This window comes from Triticum urartu, chromosome 5A, assembly GCF_056163025.1.
Source record: "Triticum urartu cultivar PI428250 chromosome 5A, HENAU_Tu73, whole genome shotgun sequence".
Taxonomy (NCBI): domain Eukaryota; kingdom Viridiplantae; phylum Streptophyta; class Magnoliopsida; order Poales; family Poaceae; genus Triticum; species Triticum urartu.
Window position 1 is genome coordinate 537,905,313 of NC_141877.1, and position 22,378 is coordinate 537,927,690.

The 22,378-nt window shown below is 42.4% G+C and overlaps 1 protein-coding gene across 1 annotated transcript; it reads right to left on the bottom strand.

The window, feature by feature from the left end:
- Positions 1–10,200: 10,200 nt before the first annotated feature.
- LOC125556580 (zinc finger BED domain-containing protein RICESLEEPER 2-like) lies at positions 10,201–11,137 on the bottom strand. Its single transcript, XM_087523378.1, has 4 exons — positions 10,924–11,137; positions 10,743–10,837; positions 10,579–10,652; positions 10,201–10,482 (listed from the first exon to the last, which is right to left on the bottom strand). Coding segments are annotated over exons 1-4 (258 nt in total). The 5' UTR covers positions 11,012–11,137; the 3' UTR covers positions 10,201–10,481.
- Between the last annotated feature and the right edge of the window lie 11,241 nt (positions 11,138–22,378).

Genomic DNA, 22,378 nt, shown 5'->3' on the forward strand with positions numbered 1-22,378 from the left:
GCTTCCGCGAGAGGCACGGTTGTGCTTTCGCGAAAGTCACGACCGTGCCTCTAGAAAAGGGAAAAACAAAACACGTTCTCTGTTTTTTTTCTTTCGTGAGAGTCACGGTTTTGCTTCCACGAGAGGCACGGTTCTGCTTTCGCGAGAGTCATGGCCGTGCCTCTAGGAAAGGAAAAAAAATACGCATTTTCTATTTTTTTTTCTTTCGTGAGAGTCACGGTTTTACTTTCGCGCGAGTCACGGCCGTGTCTCTCGGAAACGAAAAAAATGTGTTTTCTGTTTTTGTTCCTTCCACGAAAGTCACGGTTTTGCTTTCACGAGAGGCACGGTTGTGATTTCGCGAGAGGCACAGGCGTGCCTCTTTCGAAAAGGGAAAAAACCGTGCTCCCGGTTCGGTTTTTTCGCCCAGTTTTTTTCATCTGGTTTTCGTGAAAAAAAAGTTCGTCAAAACCAATTAACATGGGATCTAGTTTTGAAGATCTCGACACGAGGAACCCAATGGTGAAAACATTTCGAGATTTGGACGCACGGTTAAAGAGATAAAATGTTTTGAATAAACGGATCTACGAAAAAAGGGAAAACTTCCAGGTTGCGACAAGTGGCACGCTGCATGGGCGCTACTCGTCGCGACCTGGGAAAGTGGAGTGTTCTTTGCAACGAGTACTCCTTAATTAATGATTTCGTTGAATCAGTAACAGCCGTGTGCGGTCGGACACTTTAGAATTGTTTTTCTATTTCGATTTTTGCACCTTAGGCCCAGATTCTACTACAGGCAATTGACCGGCAACTTTGTGACAACTCTCGTACACGTAAAGTTGAGAAGGTAAGGCCAACTCCACCGTGCGACCCTATTCTGTCCGCCCCCATACGTTTGGGGTAAAACGGACGAATAGCGCGGCCCAGCGCACGGCCTCAAACGGATAAATGTCCGGATTTCATCTGTTTTTGACCCATCCCCGGCCCAAACTTGCGCTCGGTTTGGGGTGAAGCGGACGCGCGCAGACGGCCTGGACGCACGCCCTTGTCCCCCCCCCTCCCCACCCCCCGTGGCCCGCCTGTCGGGGACACTAACAGTCCCTCCGCTCCCAACGCTTCCACCCTCTCTCTCCCGCCTCGCCCCGCCGCCGGCACCGCCGCTATTCTCCGGCCGCCTCCTCACCGCGCAGCCCCCGGCCGTCCCTACCAAACCACGTCTCGACATGGCCGCCACCACGCCCGCGCCTTGGCCGTAGTTTTGGTCGTCGATCGGAGGTTTGGCCGACGCCGTCTTTGCCGGTCGCGGAGGGGACATGACCGCCGGCGACGCACCACGGCGTCCTCGGCAGCTTCCGATGAGAGCTCCACAACGGCCAGTAGCCGGCCGGCAACCACCCCTGCTGCGTCGAGGTGATCATCGCGGCCTCTTCGCCACCACACCCGCAATGTGTTCGGCATTTTTCCCACAAAGGTATGGACAGTGGAGACGAGTTTTTCTTCCATCACTTCCTTTGTTCATCGGACGATTCATCGTCGGATGATGAAGATATTGTGGTGGCTGCACTGGTCGTTCATGACCACATTCAATGGCAGCTTCCTCGGTACAGGGGGTCACTCCCTGGCCGTGCTCCCAACCTGAATCGCAACAGGGAGAGAGGCCACGCCCTGCTCTATGTTGATTACTTTGCCAACACCCCTCTCTTCAAGCCGGATAAATTCCGTCCCCCAAATGCAAGAGATTGTTAGAAAGGATGTGGAATGTGCTTTTGGTGTGCTTCAATCCCGGTGGGGTATCGTTCGAAACCCTGCACTGTCATGGGATGAAAGGAAGCTTTGGGAGGTGATGACTGCTTGTGTGATCATGCACAACATGATCGTCGAGGACGAGCGTGATGAGAGTATTTTCGACCAAGGATTTGACTATCAAGGTGAAAATATTGAGCTCCTGCACCAAGACCAGGCCACATTTGAACAGTTTGCCCAATTCCACCGTGAGATGCATGATTGGTACACTCATTTGAATCTTCAAAATGACTTGGTTGAGCACGTGTGGGATCACACTGGCAATCAATAGATGTATTGGTCCATTTTATGTTTAGTCAAGACAATTTTGATTTGGTTGTAAAACTATTTTATTAAAGACAATTTCAATTGGGTTATAAAACTATTTTAATTTTCAGACAAATATTTGGGTTGAAAACTAGTTCTGATGAAAATTTGGGCATTTTTGGCTCTGACGGACAGGATGGGGCAAAAGGATGCGTCCGCGCGCTGGGCGCACGGCCACCGCATCCCATAACACGCCCGGACACGTCCTCAAATCTCTAACCAAACCAACAGAATCCGGATAAAATAGACGTCCGTTTGAGGTTGCGCGATGGAGTTGGCCTTAGTGATTGAGCCCAGCCCATTGCCACATGGGCCTGCAAATTTTGCTCCTTGGTCCGGGAACCTCGTACTGCGGTCACATTACTGACGGGCTTGAATTGCGACGATCCCTCCTGTGCGTGCACGCACTGGATAGCGGCGGAGCATCGCCACCGGCATGCTAGGCCAACATACAGTGGATAGCAACGTTCCTGGTAGACCCTGTTCTTTTCTTTGCGGGGTATTATTTCTTCTCCTGTTACCCCACCGGCACACCATGTGTTTGCATCCAAGACTTTTCCGATGCCGCTCATTCATATCTTTACCATGCTACTGGTAGCATATATAGGACGTTATGATGCATTGTCATCATCGACAGCCTTCATCGCTACACAAGAATAAAATAAAACCGTATCCAAATGAGGCATTGATTGTGAGCCTACTCGCTGGCTAGCTAGTGAGTGTGAGTAATTCAGGTGCGTGACTGATGCGAGTGGCGAGGGAAAGTGGATGTCTTTTATAGGTAGCGAGTTGTGCTTGTGCACATGGCCATAAAAGTTTTGTCTGTCAGTGATTCGTGGCTGCCTGCAACGTCGCATTTCTTTCGTTAAGAACGCAAGCATGCTGTACGTAGAAAATAATTCACATTTTTGAACCAGGGATAACTTAGTCATTACTGGTAGCAAAAACAAAATAAAAAGAACATGTTTTCTACTTTGGACAAAGTACATTTGTTTGGTGACACATTTCTTCTTGTCAGTTACTCAGGAGTCCTTTTATACACAACTTATTGTAACATGATACCCCCCTAAAAAAAGAAACATGATATGGTTGGTTGTACCCAATTGAAGAGGGTAATGCACATTACAAAGTAAGTCTGCAATAGTACCACAACATCAAGAATATTCAGGTTCCCACAAAATAATAGAACATTGTTTATAATACACTTGTTTTTACCAATATATGTAATCCTACTGTACTTTTTTTAGTTTCTTCTTCCTGGAATCGTCTCACAAAAGAAACGTTTTGTTTCATAATGGGACTGATAAGTCTTGTTACATTTTGAATTACAGGTGATCTCCTCTATTATGCTTGACAAAGGAAACTGGTTTGGTTTGGAGTATACTGACGCACACAGTTCCACAGTTCCTACTTCTTTTTGAAACAAGGGCAAAAGACTTGCCTCATTCATTTATAAAGGAGGAGGTTTTAGAGTACATAAAAGTGGCTCCAGAACACAGCTCGTCCATCAACAAAAGGAGAAGAACTTAACCTTGGGAGGTCCCAAACCTTCCAAATAGTCATGTTCATGGTTGTTGTCGTGGAGTCCAAGAATTGGATCCCATAAACAGAGGCCGCCGAATACTCTCCGCTTGCCTTGGATTTCCAGGATATGTCGTCATCAATGTTGGGTGAAAGCAGAAACTTCTCCAAACTGACCCAAAGGTCCACAGACTCCACAATGTGGTTGATCGACATGTTGATTGAAGAGTTGATCTTGCGCACCCCATCATTGTCTCGCATAGCTTCCCTCACCACCAATGGTTCCTACTGAATCTCTTTGCTATATGCACTTGGTATTTGAAAGATTACAACGACAATGTCAGAGCAACTCAAAAGACCAGCTGAAGGTTCGGCTCGTCCAGTCTATCACCCATATCCACCAAAAGAGCGTGCAACAAATGGAAATACAATCTTTGATCAACACAGTAGAAAATAGGGATTTGGACCAAGCTCAATCTACACATTAGTCCCGATTTGCTTACGAACCGGGACTAATGTGAGCATTAGTCCCGGTTCGAGCAGCGCAGGCATCAGTCCCGGTTCGAATGGGAACTTTAGTCCCAGTTGGTGACACCAACCAGGACTAAAGGGTTTGCGACCGGCTTCGAATGGAGATACCAACCGGGACTATCTGTAGTCCTGGTTGGAGGTACCAACCGGGACTGATAAAAATTCAAATTTTTTTTTCAATTTTTTTTCAAATTCCATTTTTTTCTGCCAGCTCTTTAGTCACGGTTGGTGTCTTTAACCGGGACTAAAGGTCTATCTTCTGTCCCTGTTGGAAACACCAACCGGGACTAAAGCGTTTTAGCACATTAAACTTGGAAAAATCATAACTAGATCATCCTAATTCAGAAAAATACAAATAATATATCAAAAATTGCAGAACAAAAAGATTGATCCAAGTTTTCCATTTTGACAATTTTTTTTAAATCACAAAATTCCGAAGGGAAAATAGATTTTTTGGACGTTTTTAGTGTTTAGGGCTAGGGTTTAGATTTCAGAGTTTAGGGTTAGGTTCTATGGTTTGAACCTTTAGTGTTTACTGTTTAGAAGAGAGTTTTGGACATTTTAAGTCCCGGGTTTAGGGTTTCGGACAATTTTTAAAAATCACAAAATTCCAAAGGGAAAATAAAGTTTTTGGACGTTTTAGACGTTTTTAGGGTTTAGGGCTAGGGCTAGATTTCAGAGTTTAGGGTTAGGTTTTATGGTTCGAACATTTAGTGTTTACTATTTAGAAGAGAGTTTCGGATGTTTTAAGTCCCGGGTTTAGGGTTTAGGACAATATTTTAAAATCACAAAATTCCAAAGGGAAAATAGAGTTTTTGGACGTTTTAGACGTTTTTAGGGTTTAGATTTCAGAGTTTAGGGTTAGGTTTTATGGTTTGAACCTTTAGTGTTTACTGTTTAGAAGAGAGTTTCAGATGTTTTATGTCCCGGGTTTAGGGTTTAGGTCAATTTTTTTAAAATCGCAAAATTCCAAAGGGAAAGTAGAGTTTTTGGACGTTGTAGGGTTTAGGGCTAGGGTTTAGATTTCCATGTTTAGGGTTAAGATTTAGGGTCCTTTAGTGTCTAATGTTTAGAAGAGAGTTTCAGACATTTTAAGTTTCGGGTTTAGGGTTTTCAGAGTTCATTTGTAGTGCTTTTCAATTGCATGCTAATTTAGCTCAAAGAATCATTAAATGCATGAAAAAATAGCAAATGAAGTAAAAAAGGGTTGAAATTTAAGGATGTGGCTTTGAATGGTTCATATTGAACACACACAAATTCTTTAGTTAATATAAGTTTAAAAATGAAATGTGGCCAAACTCTGGTCAAAAAGTGGTCAAAATATGGTCAAACTACTTATTCAATAAATATTAGTGTTACTAAATAATTATTGTTTTTTAGAATAATAATTTCAAACTCAAACGGTGTAGCGTGTGACATCATGGTCACATTTTTCTGATAATAATGGATGTATTATTTGTCAAATTTCGATTTACAGATTTAAAGATATTAAATGAATAAATGGCACAATAATAATAATAATAATATTACTTATTTTATTTTCATTGGAATTCAATATTATTAATACTTATTTTATTTTGAACTTTTTGTATTATTTTGGATTTTTTTTGTTTTTTGAGAATTTGTTTTTGTAATTTTTTTCCTTTTTGGAAGTATTTTTTAGTTTTTAAGTTAATCATTGTTGTTTGTTTTAATAATTTTTGGAATTCAAAAAATTAAATAATGTGACATGAAGACCTAAGGGTTAACTAGATTGATTGCTTACTGTTGTCGGGAAAACAACAAGTGCAGACTTACAAACTAGGGGACTAAAGGTTCTCCAGCACACGCACATAGAGCGGCCACGTGGAGGGCCTTTAGTGCCGGTTCGTAACACAACCGGGACTAAGGCCAGGGGGTGGGGGGGGGGGGGGGGGGCTTTAGTTCCGATCCTTTTGTCTCGATTCCAGAACCGGGACTGAAGGCCCTCTGGAACTGGGAGTAAAGGCCCGTTTTCTACTAGTGCAATGGCCTTGTTAGCAAAATCTCAATGTATTCACCATATCTGATGTTCTTTTCCAAAATTATTGGAGGAACTTATTAAGGATGACTCTGTGCCAAAATTCCACACAAACCAGGCACTAGAAGTTATGAATAGTAAGTGTTAAACCGAAGGAGTCTAGTAGCAAAGTGAGAACCTGAACTGGCCATTCGAGATTCTTGTAAATAATAATATGGCAGCAGATTTCTCGAGCTATCCGCCAACCAAGTTGAACGAATGGGTGTGCATGATCAAGTGTCACTTATAATGTTCAGGTACGGGTTATGCCCGGTATCAGCAGGGGCTGGGTATCAGCGTAGCATGTTCATTGTGTTTGTGGAAAATGCAGTGCCCAAGGTATTGAGGAGTCAACTTTTCGAGGGATGCTTGGGGCCAATGTTAACATATTTATTGTTATGCCACTGCATGGGGGTTGACTGCTTGCATAAGCAGGCATTGTGAGACTTCACATGGCCTATTGAGACAATATGAAATTTATATGTTTTCCCATGCGGATGATAGAGAGCAAGCTGCACACTCCTAGTTCTTATATACTCACGCACTCATGGATTCCATGCAATAAATATGTGTAATGATATTATAAAACTTTCCCTTAAAATAGGATTTTACAAAACTAGGAGGACACGAGGAATCAATGTTACCCTGATTTGAGAGAGACCAGGTTGGTATCACAAAAGTAGTAGTATTCTATATCTAACATTCATAGATACCCAAGGGACGTGAACTAGGAGCACACGGCGACACACTCCTCTGGAATCAAAGCCACTCATCGTTCATTGGGGATTAGTGCAGGTTTTCATTTAATTGATAGCAAGGTCGCAATACTGCATGCTTGCGTATATGCCAACAGTAAAAAGCTGCCCATACTCATTCAATTCGAGATAGTGTGTCTGACAACATATCACAGATTTCAACTAAGCATTAAATGACAAAGACTTGGGTACACATCCATTTAATAACAATGACCAGGATGAAGCACTGTAAAAATATATAGCAATTTCATTTGTGTGTGTGACTGCGTACATTAGATTTGACTGTGTGATTAATTATACATTTCTTGGAATTTTTATTATTAAATTATCAGATATTTAGAAGAGAATAATTCCTGAGATTTTTAAAAATATCCTGAGATTATTATGAATAAGTTTATAGAACTATTACCACGACGTTCTCAGTTTTCCACTTGTGCTTATATAATGGCTATGCGTTTTGGACGACATTGATGCCCGCGTTTTGGACGACAAGGATTTGAACACAGGTCTAGATCATGGGACCCACGCATAGGGATGCAGCTCCTGTCAGCTGTTCATCGGGATACATTGGGCAAGAAAGTCACTCCCCGTACATGAATTGGAGAGCCAAAGTAATTGTCTACGGTTTTAAATATATTACCTCACCACTGAACAAGTAAAAATTGATATATTACACTGACTTCGTATATGTGGCAATGTACTGTGTGGTAAAACAAATAGTGCTAGAGAAAGAGCTCATCTCTCATAAATGAAGCAAGAAATCAACTGGCAAGTCGGTTGTAACAGTGGCCAATATACATAGGAAGCAGACAAAGATACAGAGCAATAAATGAACGCAGTACAGAGAGGCTAATATAGTGGGTGTTGATCTCGAGACAACTGGATGGGCATGATTGCAGTGGGCTGCGTTGCCAAGCGTTCCTATGCAATTTTGGATACCCAAGCCCCTATTTCCGGGGGCATTTTCGCTCTAAGGTTTACTCACTTGTATGGAAAATGATCCCTTGGTAAATTTGTAGATGGCACGTGTATTTTTTTGGTAAATGGCTGTGTACGAATGCGTGGTGTGTTTAGGGTTTCATTTCAAATTTTTTGAACGTGCGTGGCAGTTGCATTGGTTGCTTTAGCATTTTTTGTTGTGTGTGCGGCAGGTTGTATGGTGGAGTTTGTGCCCTGGCGCATTCGTTCTGCCTCGATGCTTTCGCTTGATTTCTATTCGTCACCGGGTCCTGCATGTGTCGTTGTCGGCCAGTCGTTGTCTAATGTTCTGGTCATTCCGCTGTTGGCCCAATTGTTGTGTCGCTTTCTGTTGTCCATTGGGTTGCGTGCGTGCTGCTGTTGGCCCAGTTGTTGTTGCTTCGGTTGGCAGTGGCGTCTTCCTTTCTAATAGAGCGGTGCTGCCTTACCGCTCTCGGTCGTTCGATCTAGATGGTGCTGACTGCGCAAGTCTCTTTACTGGGTTATATGTTTTGTCCTCTGTTGGGCTAATCGGTGCCGTTCCTGCTGCGAGAAGAGAAACAGCGGTGCCGCCTCGATCGTCTTATCTAGTTGTTGCTGTTTTTTTCGGTAATGATAACTCTCCAACCCAAATGGTTTTAGATAGGAAGTTTAGTTTGCGTGAGATTAGGGAAACATGGCAATTTTCTGACAAAAAATTGAAAAAGGATAAAGTTGCCATCCCCTATCAACTAAAGTTGCCATGTAAAAACGTTCGGGACGAAATGCTCAAAATCTGAATGTTCGGGAGTTATTGGATTCCTTTTTTTTCATTGCTGCCGCTTTTACCATCTATTCCAGAGCCTGTTGTTTCTTTCTTATCGGTGCAGCTATCGTCATTTCATCTACAGTCGAAGGCGCGTCGCGAAGAATCCCATCCAATGTTCTACCACCGCTCTACCGCCGTTTTCGGCTATAAAAGCTCCTCCCTTCGGCCTGCGTCTCCCGATCATGGTGGTTCCCACGTCCGCCCTCGGTGCTACCCTTCTCGGCGCCCTCTCGTCCGGGGTCCCGCTCCAACCTTCTCTCCATGCGACTACGGCGATGGCACACAGAGATCGTCAGAAACGGCGTGCATGCAGGAAGCAAGATTAAGGCGGCGACAACATGCCATTCCCGTCACTGTTGTTCATGTTCTCGCTGTCGTCGCCTCTCCACCTCTTCCGATCTCATTATGTTTTTCTTTTCCTGCTACAGTTCATGGTGCCCTAATACTGCGGAGAGCCATGGAAAGATGGGAAGCTGCCAGGGACATCGAGGGTAGCCCGCTGGGCGTGCAGTCAATGGAGCCACACAAGGCACCAGGGATCCCCCGGGGTGCAGCCACAAAGGGGGTTCTGTCGCCGCCAACAGGGGCCTGTATCGGGCAAGGAGCTGCGTCGAGTCGATGCCGATGTTGCTCTGAGGAGCGAGAACCAGCATCGCCATCCCTGGTGGGTCTGCCTCTCGCCGTCCGAGCGGGAGTGCCGTCAGCGCCACCCTCGGGCATCTTCGTCTAAGGAGGAGCAGCCACCACCATGGGGGAGCCAGCTGCGTCGTTCTAGCTGCTTTACCGAGAAAAGCCGAGGAGCTGCTGGCATCTTGCACAACGGCATCGCCTGCGGGCCGGCCAATTTCTTCTCGGCGCTCTACAACATCGACTGTTGGGGCGTGCGACCGCTACCTATGCCCCCGCATGAGCCGCCAGTACCCCACGCGCCGCCGCATCCCCACCGCAGCTGCGTGCTTTCTTGCCTCTCTCAACGGCCTGAGGGAACAGGCGCGGAGGTGCCGCCCAAGCGTCGGCGTTCCTCTCGCACGCGGCCATGCCGCTTCAGGGTGGACGCGGTCCGGTCTGGTCCGGTCCGTGCTTTGACCGAGCCAGCCTTTGGACCGGCCATGACCGGTCTGGTCCGGACCGGACCGAGGTGGCCAGCGAGCCTATTTTCCAGGACCGGACCGAGAGGAGCAAAGCTGGGTCAGCCCGATTGGACCGAATGGGACCGATGGCTGGGACTCTGTTTAGGCTGTTTTCCAGCTTGGGAGTGCTTTGTTGGCCATTGTTTAAATAAATTTGGTCGTATTTAGACAGTAGCTGTCCCTGGGAGTGCTCTATTAAGCGTTTTGGCCATTATTTAGCCTGTAGCTTCTCCTGGGAGTGCCTTGTTGCGCTTTTGGGCCACAATTTAGGTTGTCCAAATTTAGTGAGTGCTTTGTTTTTGTATATTGACTAATATGGCATAAGTAAATTTGGACATCATTTTATTTGTATTTTGGACATCAAAACAACTGATTCTAAGAAGAACAATAGCACAAAAATCACATGCACAAACATAAGGTCTTATCATCATTGAACGACATGATTACAAACTTGCAATGACAATTTTGAGTTCATGTCAATTGACAAGTTCAACATAACACAAATGAGAGGTTCATCTCAAAACTTGCAATAACAATTCATAGTTCATGACTTGACAAATTCCAACATAACACAAATTCAAAAGTAGCCTTCACATGAGAATACCACTTTGACATCCATCTCCAGAATAGCAAGATCAACATCCACATGATGAACGTCTACAAGCAAGATAAGCAACATTGGGTAACTTGATGGTCTCAACATCCATCTTCACAAGACAAGCAAGATATGAAACATGTAGGAAGAATAGTTACCAATCGTTGATCTCCTCCACCACAATGGGTAACTTGATGGTCTCAACATCATCCTCTTCATTCTCATCCCTCGGCTACAAGTGCGGAAGTTAGACAAATACTCTCATCACATACAAGACCAAAAAAGAAAGAGAAAAAAGCTAAGGAAAAGATGGCAAACATACCACCAGATTCAAGTCAACGTGAGCACCCTTGATATAACTTGCACCACAAACTAATGCCTCCACCATAACCGGTTTTAACGAACTCCTATAGTCATCTAATACAACACAAGTTGACAAACTAGTTTGAGGATGAGAAGTTGACAAGTTTAGATCCAAAGTTCAATAGTATGAGTTGACATACCTAAAATTCTTCCGGTCGTGCTGAAGATAGATTCCGAAGACACGGAGGTAGCCGGGATAGTAAGGAACCTCCTGGCTATCTTGGCCATAATTGGGTACCTAGGAGCATTGTATTTCCACCAACCAAGAAGATCAAGAGCCTTGTTGAGAGGAGCAACCTCATCCTCTAAGTAGTTACTCAACTCACACTTTGATATTCTTGTTTAACGGGATGATAAGAAGGACCCGTACCCAGCTTGAACCGGGATACTAGGAATGTTTGTAGAGGAAGATGAACTTCATCCATTTCCAGCTCGCTTATCTTGAGCAACACATTTGTCATACAAGGCCGCCAACTCTTTCTCCACAATTTTGATCTCAGTCCTAAACCTCGTACTTCCTTCTCCATATAGTTCTCCAAAGGCCCACTCTATGTAACCCATCTTGTACTTAGGATCAAAGATGACAGCATTGGAGTGAATTAGAAAGCATACGAGTAAAAACAACAAGCATGTGAGTAAAAACAGCAACCATTGGAGTAAAAACAGCAAGCATGTGTATCGTGGATCAAAGATGGTTACAATCACCATGGCATTGTTCTTTTCTTCCCAATATTTGTCAAACTTCTCCAACATTGCTTCACCCATTCCCTTGTAGTGGTCACTATCACTAGTCATTGCATGTTTGATTGCAAGCTTGATGCCAACAATGTATGGGTAGAAGATGTTCGAAGTGGGATATAAACTTCCTGAAAATGCCTTTGTCACCTCAGCCAAACTCTTGAGTAATGGAGAGATAAGGTCATACATGTCCCACTCTGCGTTTGTCGGCGCCCAAGCATAGTTGGCATTCGAACCAGCATGAGAAGTCAAGGCTTCCTTATATCCACGGGCAGTGCTAATCATCTTAAAGGTTGAACTCTACCTTTTTTACAATCCAGGTGTAAATGATTACCAACTTCGAGAACCAAGCTTTTGCAAGTGGCAACAAAAGCATGGAGACGAGAAGGTGACCTCTTGAAGTACTTCACCGTCTCTCTCAAGCTGTTTATCAAATTATCTAAGACCGTTGTCCCATCTTGCACGACCAAGTTGAGGATTTGTGCACAACAACGGATATGAAAATATTGGCCTTCCGAGTCCTTACCTACAAAAGACAACTTCTATATGAGCAAAAATAGCAAGCATGTGAGCAAAAACAGCAAGCATATGAGCATAAATAGCTTCTATATTAGCATATACAACAAGCATATGAGCATAAATAGCTTCTATATTAGCAAAAACAGCAAGCATATGAGCATAAATAGCTTCTATATTAGCATATAGAGCAAGCATATGAGCATAAATAGCTTCTATATTAGCAAAAACAGCAAGCATATGAGCATAAATAGCTTGTATATTAGCATATACAGCAAGCATATGAGCATAAATAGTTTCTATATTAGCATATACAACAAGCATATGAGCATAAATAGCTTCTATATTAGCATATACAGCAAGCATATGAGCACAAACACAGCAAGCATGTGAGAAAAAAACAGGATACAATCATACCTCTCCGAAACAAGAACTTGGCCTTCAAAGCATCGATCGCACCATCATTGTTTGAAGCATTGTCAAGTGTGACGGACATAATTTTGGTCTCAATATTCCATTCTGTCACACACGCATAGAGAGCATCCGCAATGACATTTCTAGAGTGAGGAGGATCCAACTCTATGAAAGCAAGCACACGGGTTTGTAAGTTCCAATTCGCATATATATAGTGTGCAACCACACACATGTAAGATAAGGTTTGGTTGCTTGTCCACAATTCTGTAGTTAGACATATGGAGCTCACACCCTTTAGGACAGATTTAATCAGCTCTTTTTCATTCTTGTAAACCCTCATGCACTCGGCTCGTATTGCCTTCCTTCCAATGGGTTTATAATTTGGATTCATGCACTTCATTAGAATGTTGAACCACTCATGTTCAACCATTCTAAATGAATACTCATGCACACATATCATCTTAGCAATAAGCTCCTTGACGATTCCTTGGTTATACTCAATAGAGGGGTGCATTGTTGGACCACTTGTTGGACCATTGATTCTGCGCAGTTCAAGAGTTGTTTGGATGGCATTCCTAGCCATCTTGTCCCTTAAACCTTCGCATTTTAAAATATGCCTTCCAATAGTTGAGGTGTTGCCACCTTGCGTATATGCATACTTCTTTTTGGGACAATAATTACAAACAACCTTCAACACCATCTCTCCGGGATGCTCCGTTGATGGCTCTTTAACCTTGTGAAAATGGGCCCAAACATCCGATGACATCCTAACAGGAGCATTGGCTCTTGGCCTCTTGTTCTTTTTCTTTTTCCTTTCTCTTGCCTCCTCCTCACTAGAGATAACATGCACAAGTTATTCCTCGGACATAGTGTCACCTTATAGTTCATCAGTTGATTCCTTATACCCTTCTGATGTATCATCATCCGACATATCAGCACTCACTTTTGGCGGGACTATAAACAGATTTTGCTCCTCATATTCCTCATCGTCCTTGTCCTTGTCCTCATCCATGTCCACGTCCTTGTCCTCGTCCTCCTCCTCGTCTTCTACCACCTAACACACATGAGCACACAAATAAGCAAACAACACCTACATGCTTATATGCAAATATGGCTACATCAAGCATCAAGTAAAGCAATCTTACAATAGTAGATGCATGAGGCAGCTCGGAGCAGGTTGCGGAGCCGGAGGCAGCGGCTTCCGCGGCACGCACGCCGGCACCGGTGTGGTCGGGGAGACGTGGAGGAGGCGGAGGGTGTTTTTTTAACCTACAAATCAACCCTCCTGTTGGGGCATTGGGAAACTCTTTCGCCTTCCTAATCTGACCTTAGGCTTCCTCTTCTTCCTCGGAACTGGCGGAGGCAACACCGAATCTTGCCTAATTAGGTAATTCACGCTCTTCTCCTTTGCCTTCGCCTTCGCATTCTCCTTACCATCACCCTTTCCCTTCTCATTCCCCTTCTCCTTCACCATTATCTACAAAAAACAACACATAATATTTGCAGTCAGTACATCAATCAAGTGCAACTAATTCATCTTCTTCTTTTTGTAGCATAGAAAATCATCTAGTACTAGTGCAAATAAAATAATTATCTCCTGACCATTATCTACAAAAAACAGCACATAATCCCCTTCTCATTCCCCTTCTCCTTCACTACATCTCCTGAAACTCTTGAGTCTTGACTGAAGTGGGACAAAAGTTTGTTGTTCAAAAACTACATCTCCAGATCTCCTATCTAAGTCTCTAGCACTGAATCATCTCGGTTCCGCGAGGGTTACAGGTTAGAGAAAGATTACCTCTTCCTCTTCGTGTGGCGCTCGGTGAGGAACCAGGGAAGGACGGACCGACGACGTGCTGGCCTTACTGCCTCCCTGATGTACACGTGCTCCTCCATCTCGGACTCGGATGAGATGGTGCCGTCGGTGAAGGGAGAAGCCACGGGCAATGGCGCCGTCGCCTTAGGGTTAGCAATAGAAGTAGAACAGAGGAGGAGGCGCTGCCTCTGTTTGTGAGGAGAGCCAAATCGAGCGAGGAGGGGAATGGAACGAGAGATGGAACGAGGGGATGGGGGTTGCTCGGCTCGGGGGCTCGGGGCCTTGATGTATTGGACAGTTCATCGGCCTTGCGCCATCGGTCCGCTTGGTCGGCCCGGTTAAAGACCGGACCGGACCGAATTTTTTTCAGTCTCTTTTGCTGGGCTCGGATCGACATATTTTTCTATCGGGCCTGGACCGTATGGGCCAGTCCTAAACGGGCCACGAGCCGGCCGCAAAGCCCGCTCGTGCCGTCTAGGCTGAATGCTACTACTGTCTTTGTTTCACAGGTACGTGGGTAGTAAGCGTTCGTCTACTTACTTCCATTCCTGTCTCCTTTTATTTTTCTGTGCCTGCGTGTCTGTTTATGGATATTTCATGTTTATATTGTATAGACCATGGAACATGGAACCACAGATCAATTAAGCAGCGACTTTTGTCTGAACACGTCCTTGGCCATCATGGGTGACGACTCTGATCTGGGATGGTCGTATGTCATCTCTGTTCTGTTCAATTTCAGGTTTGGTCGTGTCCTATATATTTATTATTACCGATTTGCTATTTTACACTCGACTGTTATTCAATTCGCAAACATTCAAATCGTTGGCCGTCCACTGTTGCATGGAGATTCATGCTTGGCTGTCTCGTTTTTGGGCTTGTTTTCCTCTGTCGGGTGCGGTTCTTCTGTCCAGCCCGTTACCGCCCCGCCGGGTCGTCCCTCCCCCTCTCCCGGTTTTTGTCCTTTTTGAATTTTCGGCATCGTTTTTCTCTCTCATTTGTGCGGCACTATAGAGATAAGGGAGTGAGGAGATAGCGAGGCAGAGAGAGGAAGAGGCGCTCGGGGCAGCGGAGCGATTCCTTGCTGTTCATGTCGATTCCGAGATCCAGCACCAGTGGAGCTTGATTTCTCTCTCCTTCCTCTTCGATTCCCCCCTCCTGCTGTTGGTTGGTCTCTCAATTTCCCTCTCGATCCCATGTTGTTTTGTTCATTTCTCGGTGCATAGCTTCTAGATCTAGGGTCAGTTGCTGGTGTGATTTTTGTTAGGGTTCGTGCTAGGTGTGTGCTGTGATTCCGGGCCATGTTGTTGTAGATTCGTGGTAGGTGATTTGTAGTTTTAGTGGTTGGTTCTGCTTCGCGTTGTCCGCCGTGGTTCCTCGTCTGCTTCGTGGTGTCCGCCATTTTTGTTGTTCCTCGTCTGCTCGTGGTAGGCTCATGTGTGTTTAGTTTTGTGATTCAGATAGATGTATGGATCAGTTATAGGTTTTGAGTTGGGGGTTTTTGTGGTTCGGGATTTGTGATTTGCGTTGGTAGATGGTCTGTTTACTGGTAGATGGGTGTTCCTCCTTTGGTGTGTTGGTTCTTTAGGTGTGGTTAGGTTCCTCATTTGGGCTGTGCTAGATGCAATGCGCATGTCCTCTTTGGCCTGTGAGTGGAGATTCTCCTGTGAGTGTCTGTATGTGCTTTTAAGGCCTGGGTGATTGAACTACAGGTTTAGTGTTACTATATATCCCCCTAGTTTCAGTGTTATGCACTGTAGAATTACTGCATTTTTTGCCCCAGACTCACTGTAGTCCCCAGAGTTTTGAATGTCATATACTATGAATTTTCATTAGTCACTGTGTAATCCAGCCCATAGTTTCAATGTAACTCACTCTATATTTACTGTGTATTTTGCCTCATTTTCAGTGCAATTCACAGTATTATTTCTGTGTAAGTTGCACCATTTTATGTTCATGTAGTTTTAGTGCTTCTATTTTCTTTTACCCCATTTTTGGTGTAATTCACTCTAGTTTTACTGTGGTTTTTGCCCCAGATTCAGTGTATCAGTGAAATCACTAGTATTTGCCCCATTTCACTCTAGATTTACTGTTGTAGTTTCAGTGTAATTCGCTAGGTCAAATCTCTAGTACTTTTTGCCCAATAATTACTGTGTCCTGTTTTCCAGTGTAATTCAATCTACAGATACTGTGTAATGTAACCCCGTAGTTTGAGCTCTAGAATTATTGTATAATTTATCCCGTAGTTTTGAGCTCTAGAATTACTGTGTAATTTGACCTAGAGTTACTGTGTATTTTTTCTCGAAATTTCAGTGTAATCTACAAGTACCGTTGATTCCAGGGTCCTGTTTCCAGTGTAATCTGCAAGAATTACGATTATTTTACACTGGTAGCTGAGCTGTGTCTGAATGTGTTAAAGTAATCTCACTGAATTTGATTCTTCTATTACAATGGTTTTACCCCCACCCCCCAGACTGGTGTTTTCCACCGATATTTCCAGTCGAATTTCAGTTTCCTTTCACCGTATTATTAGTGTATTTTGTAGTCTAATGCCAGTGTACTTACCTTGTAAGTTGCAATGTTATACGAGTGTCCGTGTACTAACTATATAAGTATACTGTAATATCAATGTATTTACAGTCTAATATAAGTGCATTTACTTTGTTACTTGCACTGTAATATCAATGTACTAACTATGTAATCACACTGTAGTATCAGTGTACTTACACTGTAAATAATAGTGTAATTTCAGTAATTTTACTTCACAATCCTAGTAATTTCAACAATGCATTTTTAGTCGTGCAAGTGGATCTCTTTGTATTTGTAGCTCAAAATTATTCTGGATCTTACCCCCGATAATTTCAGTGTAACTACTGTCCCTGCTTTTACAGTGTAATTCTCCCATATGTTTTTTGTAATTACCATGTAATTCTCATGCTCATGTTTTACAACTGTGTAATTTACAGTGCTATACTTCCATATTATAGTGTAATTCTCATGTCCACGTTTGTAATTACTGTGTAATCTGTCCTAGTAGTACTGTGTAATTTACAGTGTAATACTTCCAAATACTCCAGAATTGATGTGTAATTTATCATCCAATTACAGTGTAATTTGTCGTAACAGTACTGTGTAATTTCCCCCTAATTCCAGTGTAAATCTTATGATTTACAATGTCATGAGATATGCAAGATTTTTCAGTGTATTATGCCATGGAATCACCATGTAATTTGTCCTAGCATTTACACAGTAATTTTAGCCCAACTACTCATGTATTTTACGGTGTATATGCCCAGATTTTACAGTGTATTATGCACTAGAATCACTATCTAGTATGTCATGATTACACAGTAATTCTGGGAGGAAAGTTACCCCTTTTTTCAGTGTAGTTTTAATGTAGTTTTTCCCTTTCTTGATTCAGTTACGTAATTCTTGAATTTATGGCAAAAAGGTCTGCATGCCAGGGGTTTTGTTCTGTTGCACTTTCTTCGGTTGGTGTAGTTTCAGTTTCCATTTCGTCGAATGTCTGCATAACAGTACTGAAGCTGTAAGTAGCTCTCTTATGTTTTTGTTAGATCATGACAGTTTATCCAAAATTTTGTCACTTACTGTCGAATGGACTGATGTGTTGTCGCTGTTATGAGTTCTGTTACTCGATGCACCTCCATTTGCTGAATGTACATGTAAGAAACATGTTCATAAAATATAGTTCTTGATGTAATATCACAACAAATGAAACCCATCTCTTCTCCAAGAAGCTGTAAAAGTAGTACTGTTTTTGTAAGAATTTTTTTCATACCTTGTATATAATGTCTGATTGTAGGAGCGCAGTAAAAGAAAATGATTCCTGCAGTGTTTTTGTGTGTCAGATTTTGTTTTTGATGTACTCAGCATTCTCTTATAAGTTTTTGACATTTATTGGTACTTACATTTAGGATGAGATCTTCCTGTGACATTGACAGTAGTTCGTCCTGTTATTGTCCTTGTCATGCTCCCCATCTGCATTTTTTTGGAAAAGATATGTCAGTGTTAGTACAACAAACATATGTATAGTCCAAAGGAATTACAGTATAATTCCTGTAATCTCTAGAACAGTCCAAAGGATTTGCACTGTAATTACTGTAATCTCTAGGGCGATTTCCCCATCTGCCCATGAATTACAGTATAATTCGGAAAGTTTATGCTAGTGTAAAAGTTTTGTTACATTCCATTTCCCCATTTCCCTCTGCAATTCATTGGCAGCTTTACATTGTATTTCATTTTGTATTTTTACCCTGTACACTTTAGCACTGCGAATTACTATAATTGCTATGGGATTTACACTGTAATTATTGTTGTATTGCAGTGTATTCCGTAGGTAGTTTCAGTGTAAGTTGACAAATTTCACTGTAATTCATTGGAGTTACACTGTCCAGCGAGGGTTTGATGGGGCTGGTTTACTAGAAACCAACCAGGTCAGGGTTTTGCCTGACCCATTTTTTGCTGAAATACAGAAAATAAAGTGGCTGGTGGGAGGGTTTTTGGGACATACATGTGTCATCTGTTCATTTGCTACGAAATTTGAATGTTGTCAAATTGAAAAATATCGAATGTCAAATAGACCGTCCCTATTATTAGCACATGCTTTACATGTCTTGATCCAATGTAGACTTATTTAGATTATACTCAATGATGAGGATGGAATTAGTGGATGCTTTCTGTCAATGTGGATGTATAATCGGTATAATTGGATTCTGGATTGATGTGCATTAGACTGATGACCTAATGTGCCTATTTGAACAAATCCAGTGTTTGACATGAAATGCATATATACACGGATACACCAACATGCATGGTCTTTGAACTAATTTCTTTCTTTCTTCACGTACTACTAACTTCTCTATTTCCCCTAGGGATTCCCATTTCTCTTTTTTTATTTAAGATATTCTTGGATTTACCAGCCAATTTTATGGGCTTCCCATTTGAATTCCAGGGTACTTGAGTGGTATTCTCCTTGGATGGACATAGCAATTTATTCTGGGATTTGTTTTGTTTGCTCAAACTACCTTTTGCTTTGCGGCATGGGATTGGTTAGTTTTCCGGTTTGGCAGCTGATAGGTGAGTGCACCGACAGGGCACAAATTTCGGGGGATGTGATTACCTGCATGGCAATGGATGTGACTACGTGCATGTGATTAGCTTAGGCGTTTTTTAATTATTATTATTTTCTTCTGATTGAGATATTTTTCCTTCATGTGATTAGCCATGTCCTCTAGCAGTACGGCCTGTTCTCCACCAACCTCTGCCCCGTCGGCCTAATATCGAATGAAGCATGTCCTTCTCTCCCAATGATGGTTTCGCTTTGATCTTTAAACACGTCATTGGATAGCGGCCCCATTGCTCCTGGCCATGCTTCTTCCCGCCTCCGATTGTGAGTGGTTCAAGGTTGTGCTCACTATAGCATCACCTGATTATCAATGATCATAACTATCACACATTTGAAGTCACAAAGAGAAACCTGTTTCCAATGCAAAAGGAGGCACACACCAACCAATGACAGTTCAACATGTAACCGCCTAGCAAAATAAATTCACAAGACAGACTAAGATCCTAGCAAAATAAATTCACAAGACAGATTAAGATCCTGGCAAAGATATGCACCAATTTGCAAAAGTTCTATACATGTTCATCACAGGCAGGAAGCCGCGCTGTCATAAATAAATGAAATGTGTTTAGTCTTATTAAGAAAGTGTCGATGTGTATTTTGGACTTTCTAAGATGTAGCACTCATGCTAATAATTAGTGTATCGTCCTTAATTTGCTTTTATCATGTCTTGCCTTTTTTTTCATTACAAACTTATGAATTTGCTTTTATGCATGTTTTGCCTTTTTCATACTAACATATGGACCTAGATTTGCATTTTAAGTTTAAGTTTATAAAACAAGACAAAAGCAACATATATACAAAACTTAACATTAATACATATGCACGGTGATGATAAATGTGTCATTTCTAGCTTCTTCTTTTATGATTGTAACATCAACTATCTAGCTCTCTTGCTTTAAATTGAGTTTAACTGTAAAAATAAAAGTAACATATATAAACACAACGTATCGACGGGGCGCGGCGTGCCGCCGCCCGGGTACATGCTAGTACATTTAAAGTTGCTTGAGATCCCTGTGCTTGACTCTATACCCATCTATGTTTGATCCGATGGTCTAGGATTGTTTTCTTTTGTCATTTTCGCACTTAGGCCAAGGTTCTATTGTAGTTGCTCCCAGGCTGCAGCAAGTCACTTTGTGACAACTCTCACACATGTAAATTTCACAAGATCAGTGATTGAGACAGCGCATTGGCACATCGGCCCGTTATGCTTGCCCCTCAGCATCTTCCAAGCTGCTACGATGGTAACGGGTTCCAAATACAATGTTCCCTATCCGTGCAGGTACTAGATAGCACTTGAGCATGGCCAATAGGCACTGTATAACAACGTTCCTTGACAGGTCAGGATAGCCATTTCTTCTACTATTACCCCGCCAGAAAAGGAAATATTCGTAACCGAAATATTTCTGATGTAGCTCATTCATATCTTCTATCACGCCAATAGCGTACATAGGTCTTTATGATGCATTGTCATCACGAGAGCCTTTATCTCTACACAAGAATAAAATGAAACGCATCAAAATGAGGCATGACTGTGTGCCTACTCACCAACTAGCTAATCATTGTCGGTAAGTCAAGTAGGCGTGTGACAGTGATGCGAGTGGTGAGGGATGTGGGTGATTTTTATAGCTTGCGAGCAGTGCCTGTGCACGCCACCATAATAAATTTTTTTGTCTGTAAGTGATTCATTGCTTTCCTGCAACGAGGCATTTCTCTTTAAGAACGCAAGCACGATGTACGTACAAAATTCTACACGTTTTGAACAAGGGATAATTAGTCCTACTGGTAGCAAAAAAGAAATGAAAAAAAGGTTTTCTACTTTGGACAAAGTACATTTGTTTGGTGACACATTTCTTCTTGTTAGTTACTCAGGAGACTTTTAATACACAGCCTATTGTAACATGATATGATTTGTTGTCTCCAGTTCAAGAGGGTGATGCACATTATAAAGTAGGTCCGCAATAGTACCACAACATCAAGAAGATTCATCTTCCGACAAAATAATAGAACGTTGTTTATAATACACCTTTTTTATCAATATATGTAATCCTACTATACTTTTTCTTAGTTTCTTCTTCCTAGTATCATCTCACAAAAGAAACGTTCTGTTTCATGACGGGTCTGATAAGTCTTGTTACGTTTTGAATTACAGGTGGTCTCCCCTGTTATATGCTTGACAAAGGAAACTGATTTGGTTTGGAGTATATTGACTCACACAGTTCCTACTGATGAGTCTCTTTGCTATATGCACTTGGTATTTGAAAGATTACAACCACAATGCGAGAGCAATTCAAAAGACCAGCTGTAGGTTTGGCTCATCCAATCTATCACCCATAACCACAAAAAAAATGGTGCGACATGTAGAAATGCAATCTTTGATCAATGGCCTTGTTAGCAAAATATCAATGTATCAAAAGGAGTTTTCTGGATTAAGCAAAAGAAGTGTTTACCATATCTGATGTTCTTTTTTATACTTATTGGAGGAACTTATTAAGGGCTACTCTAACTGATCCCCTAAAAATAGTGAAGGATCTGGTGGAGTAAATCCTTAGTGTAGTATATTTACTCTAGTAAGTTTCACCGAACCTAACCAATCCCCTATATATAATGGAGTAAAAACCAAATTTGTGTAAAGTTCAACATATATTCGATTTAAAGAACCAAAATTTTGGAAATTGGCTATGGCGCCTAGGTGCATATGCACCCATTATCTAAATACACATTCTGAAGAGTTGAAACTCTATAAAACTCGGGCCATTCACCCGCTTATCTTGTCACTCACACCACACAGTCACATGCATATCCGTGAATCACTCATGAGTCAAGCATATTCAGAAAGTAGACTCATAATCTTGGCTTCATTGACATGGTTTAGTGTATTCTGTTGGGGTCATGAAAGTTCTCAAGGATCACAACACATCATAAAGACATATGCAATTAGTGTGATGAAGATATGAGTGGGAGGCATCGG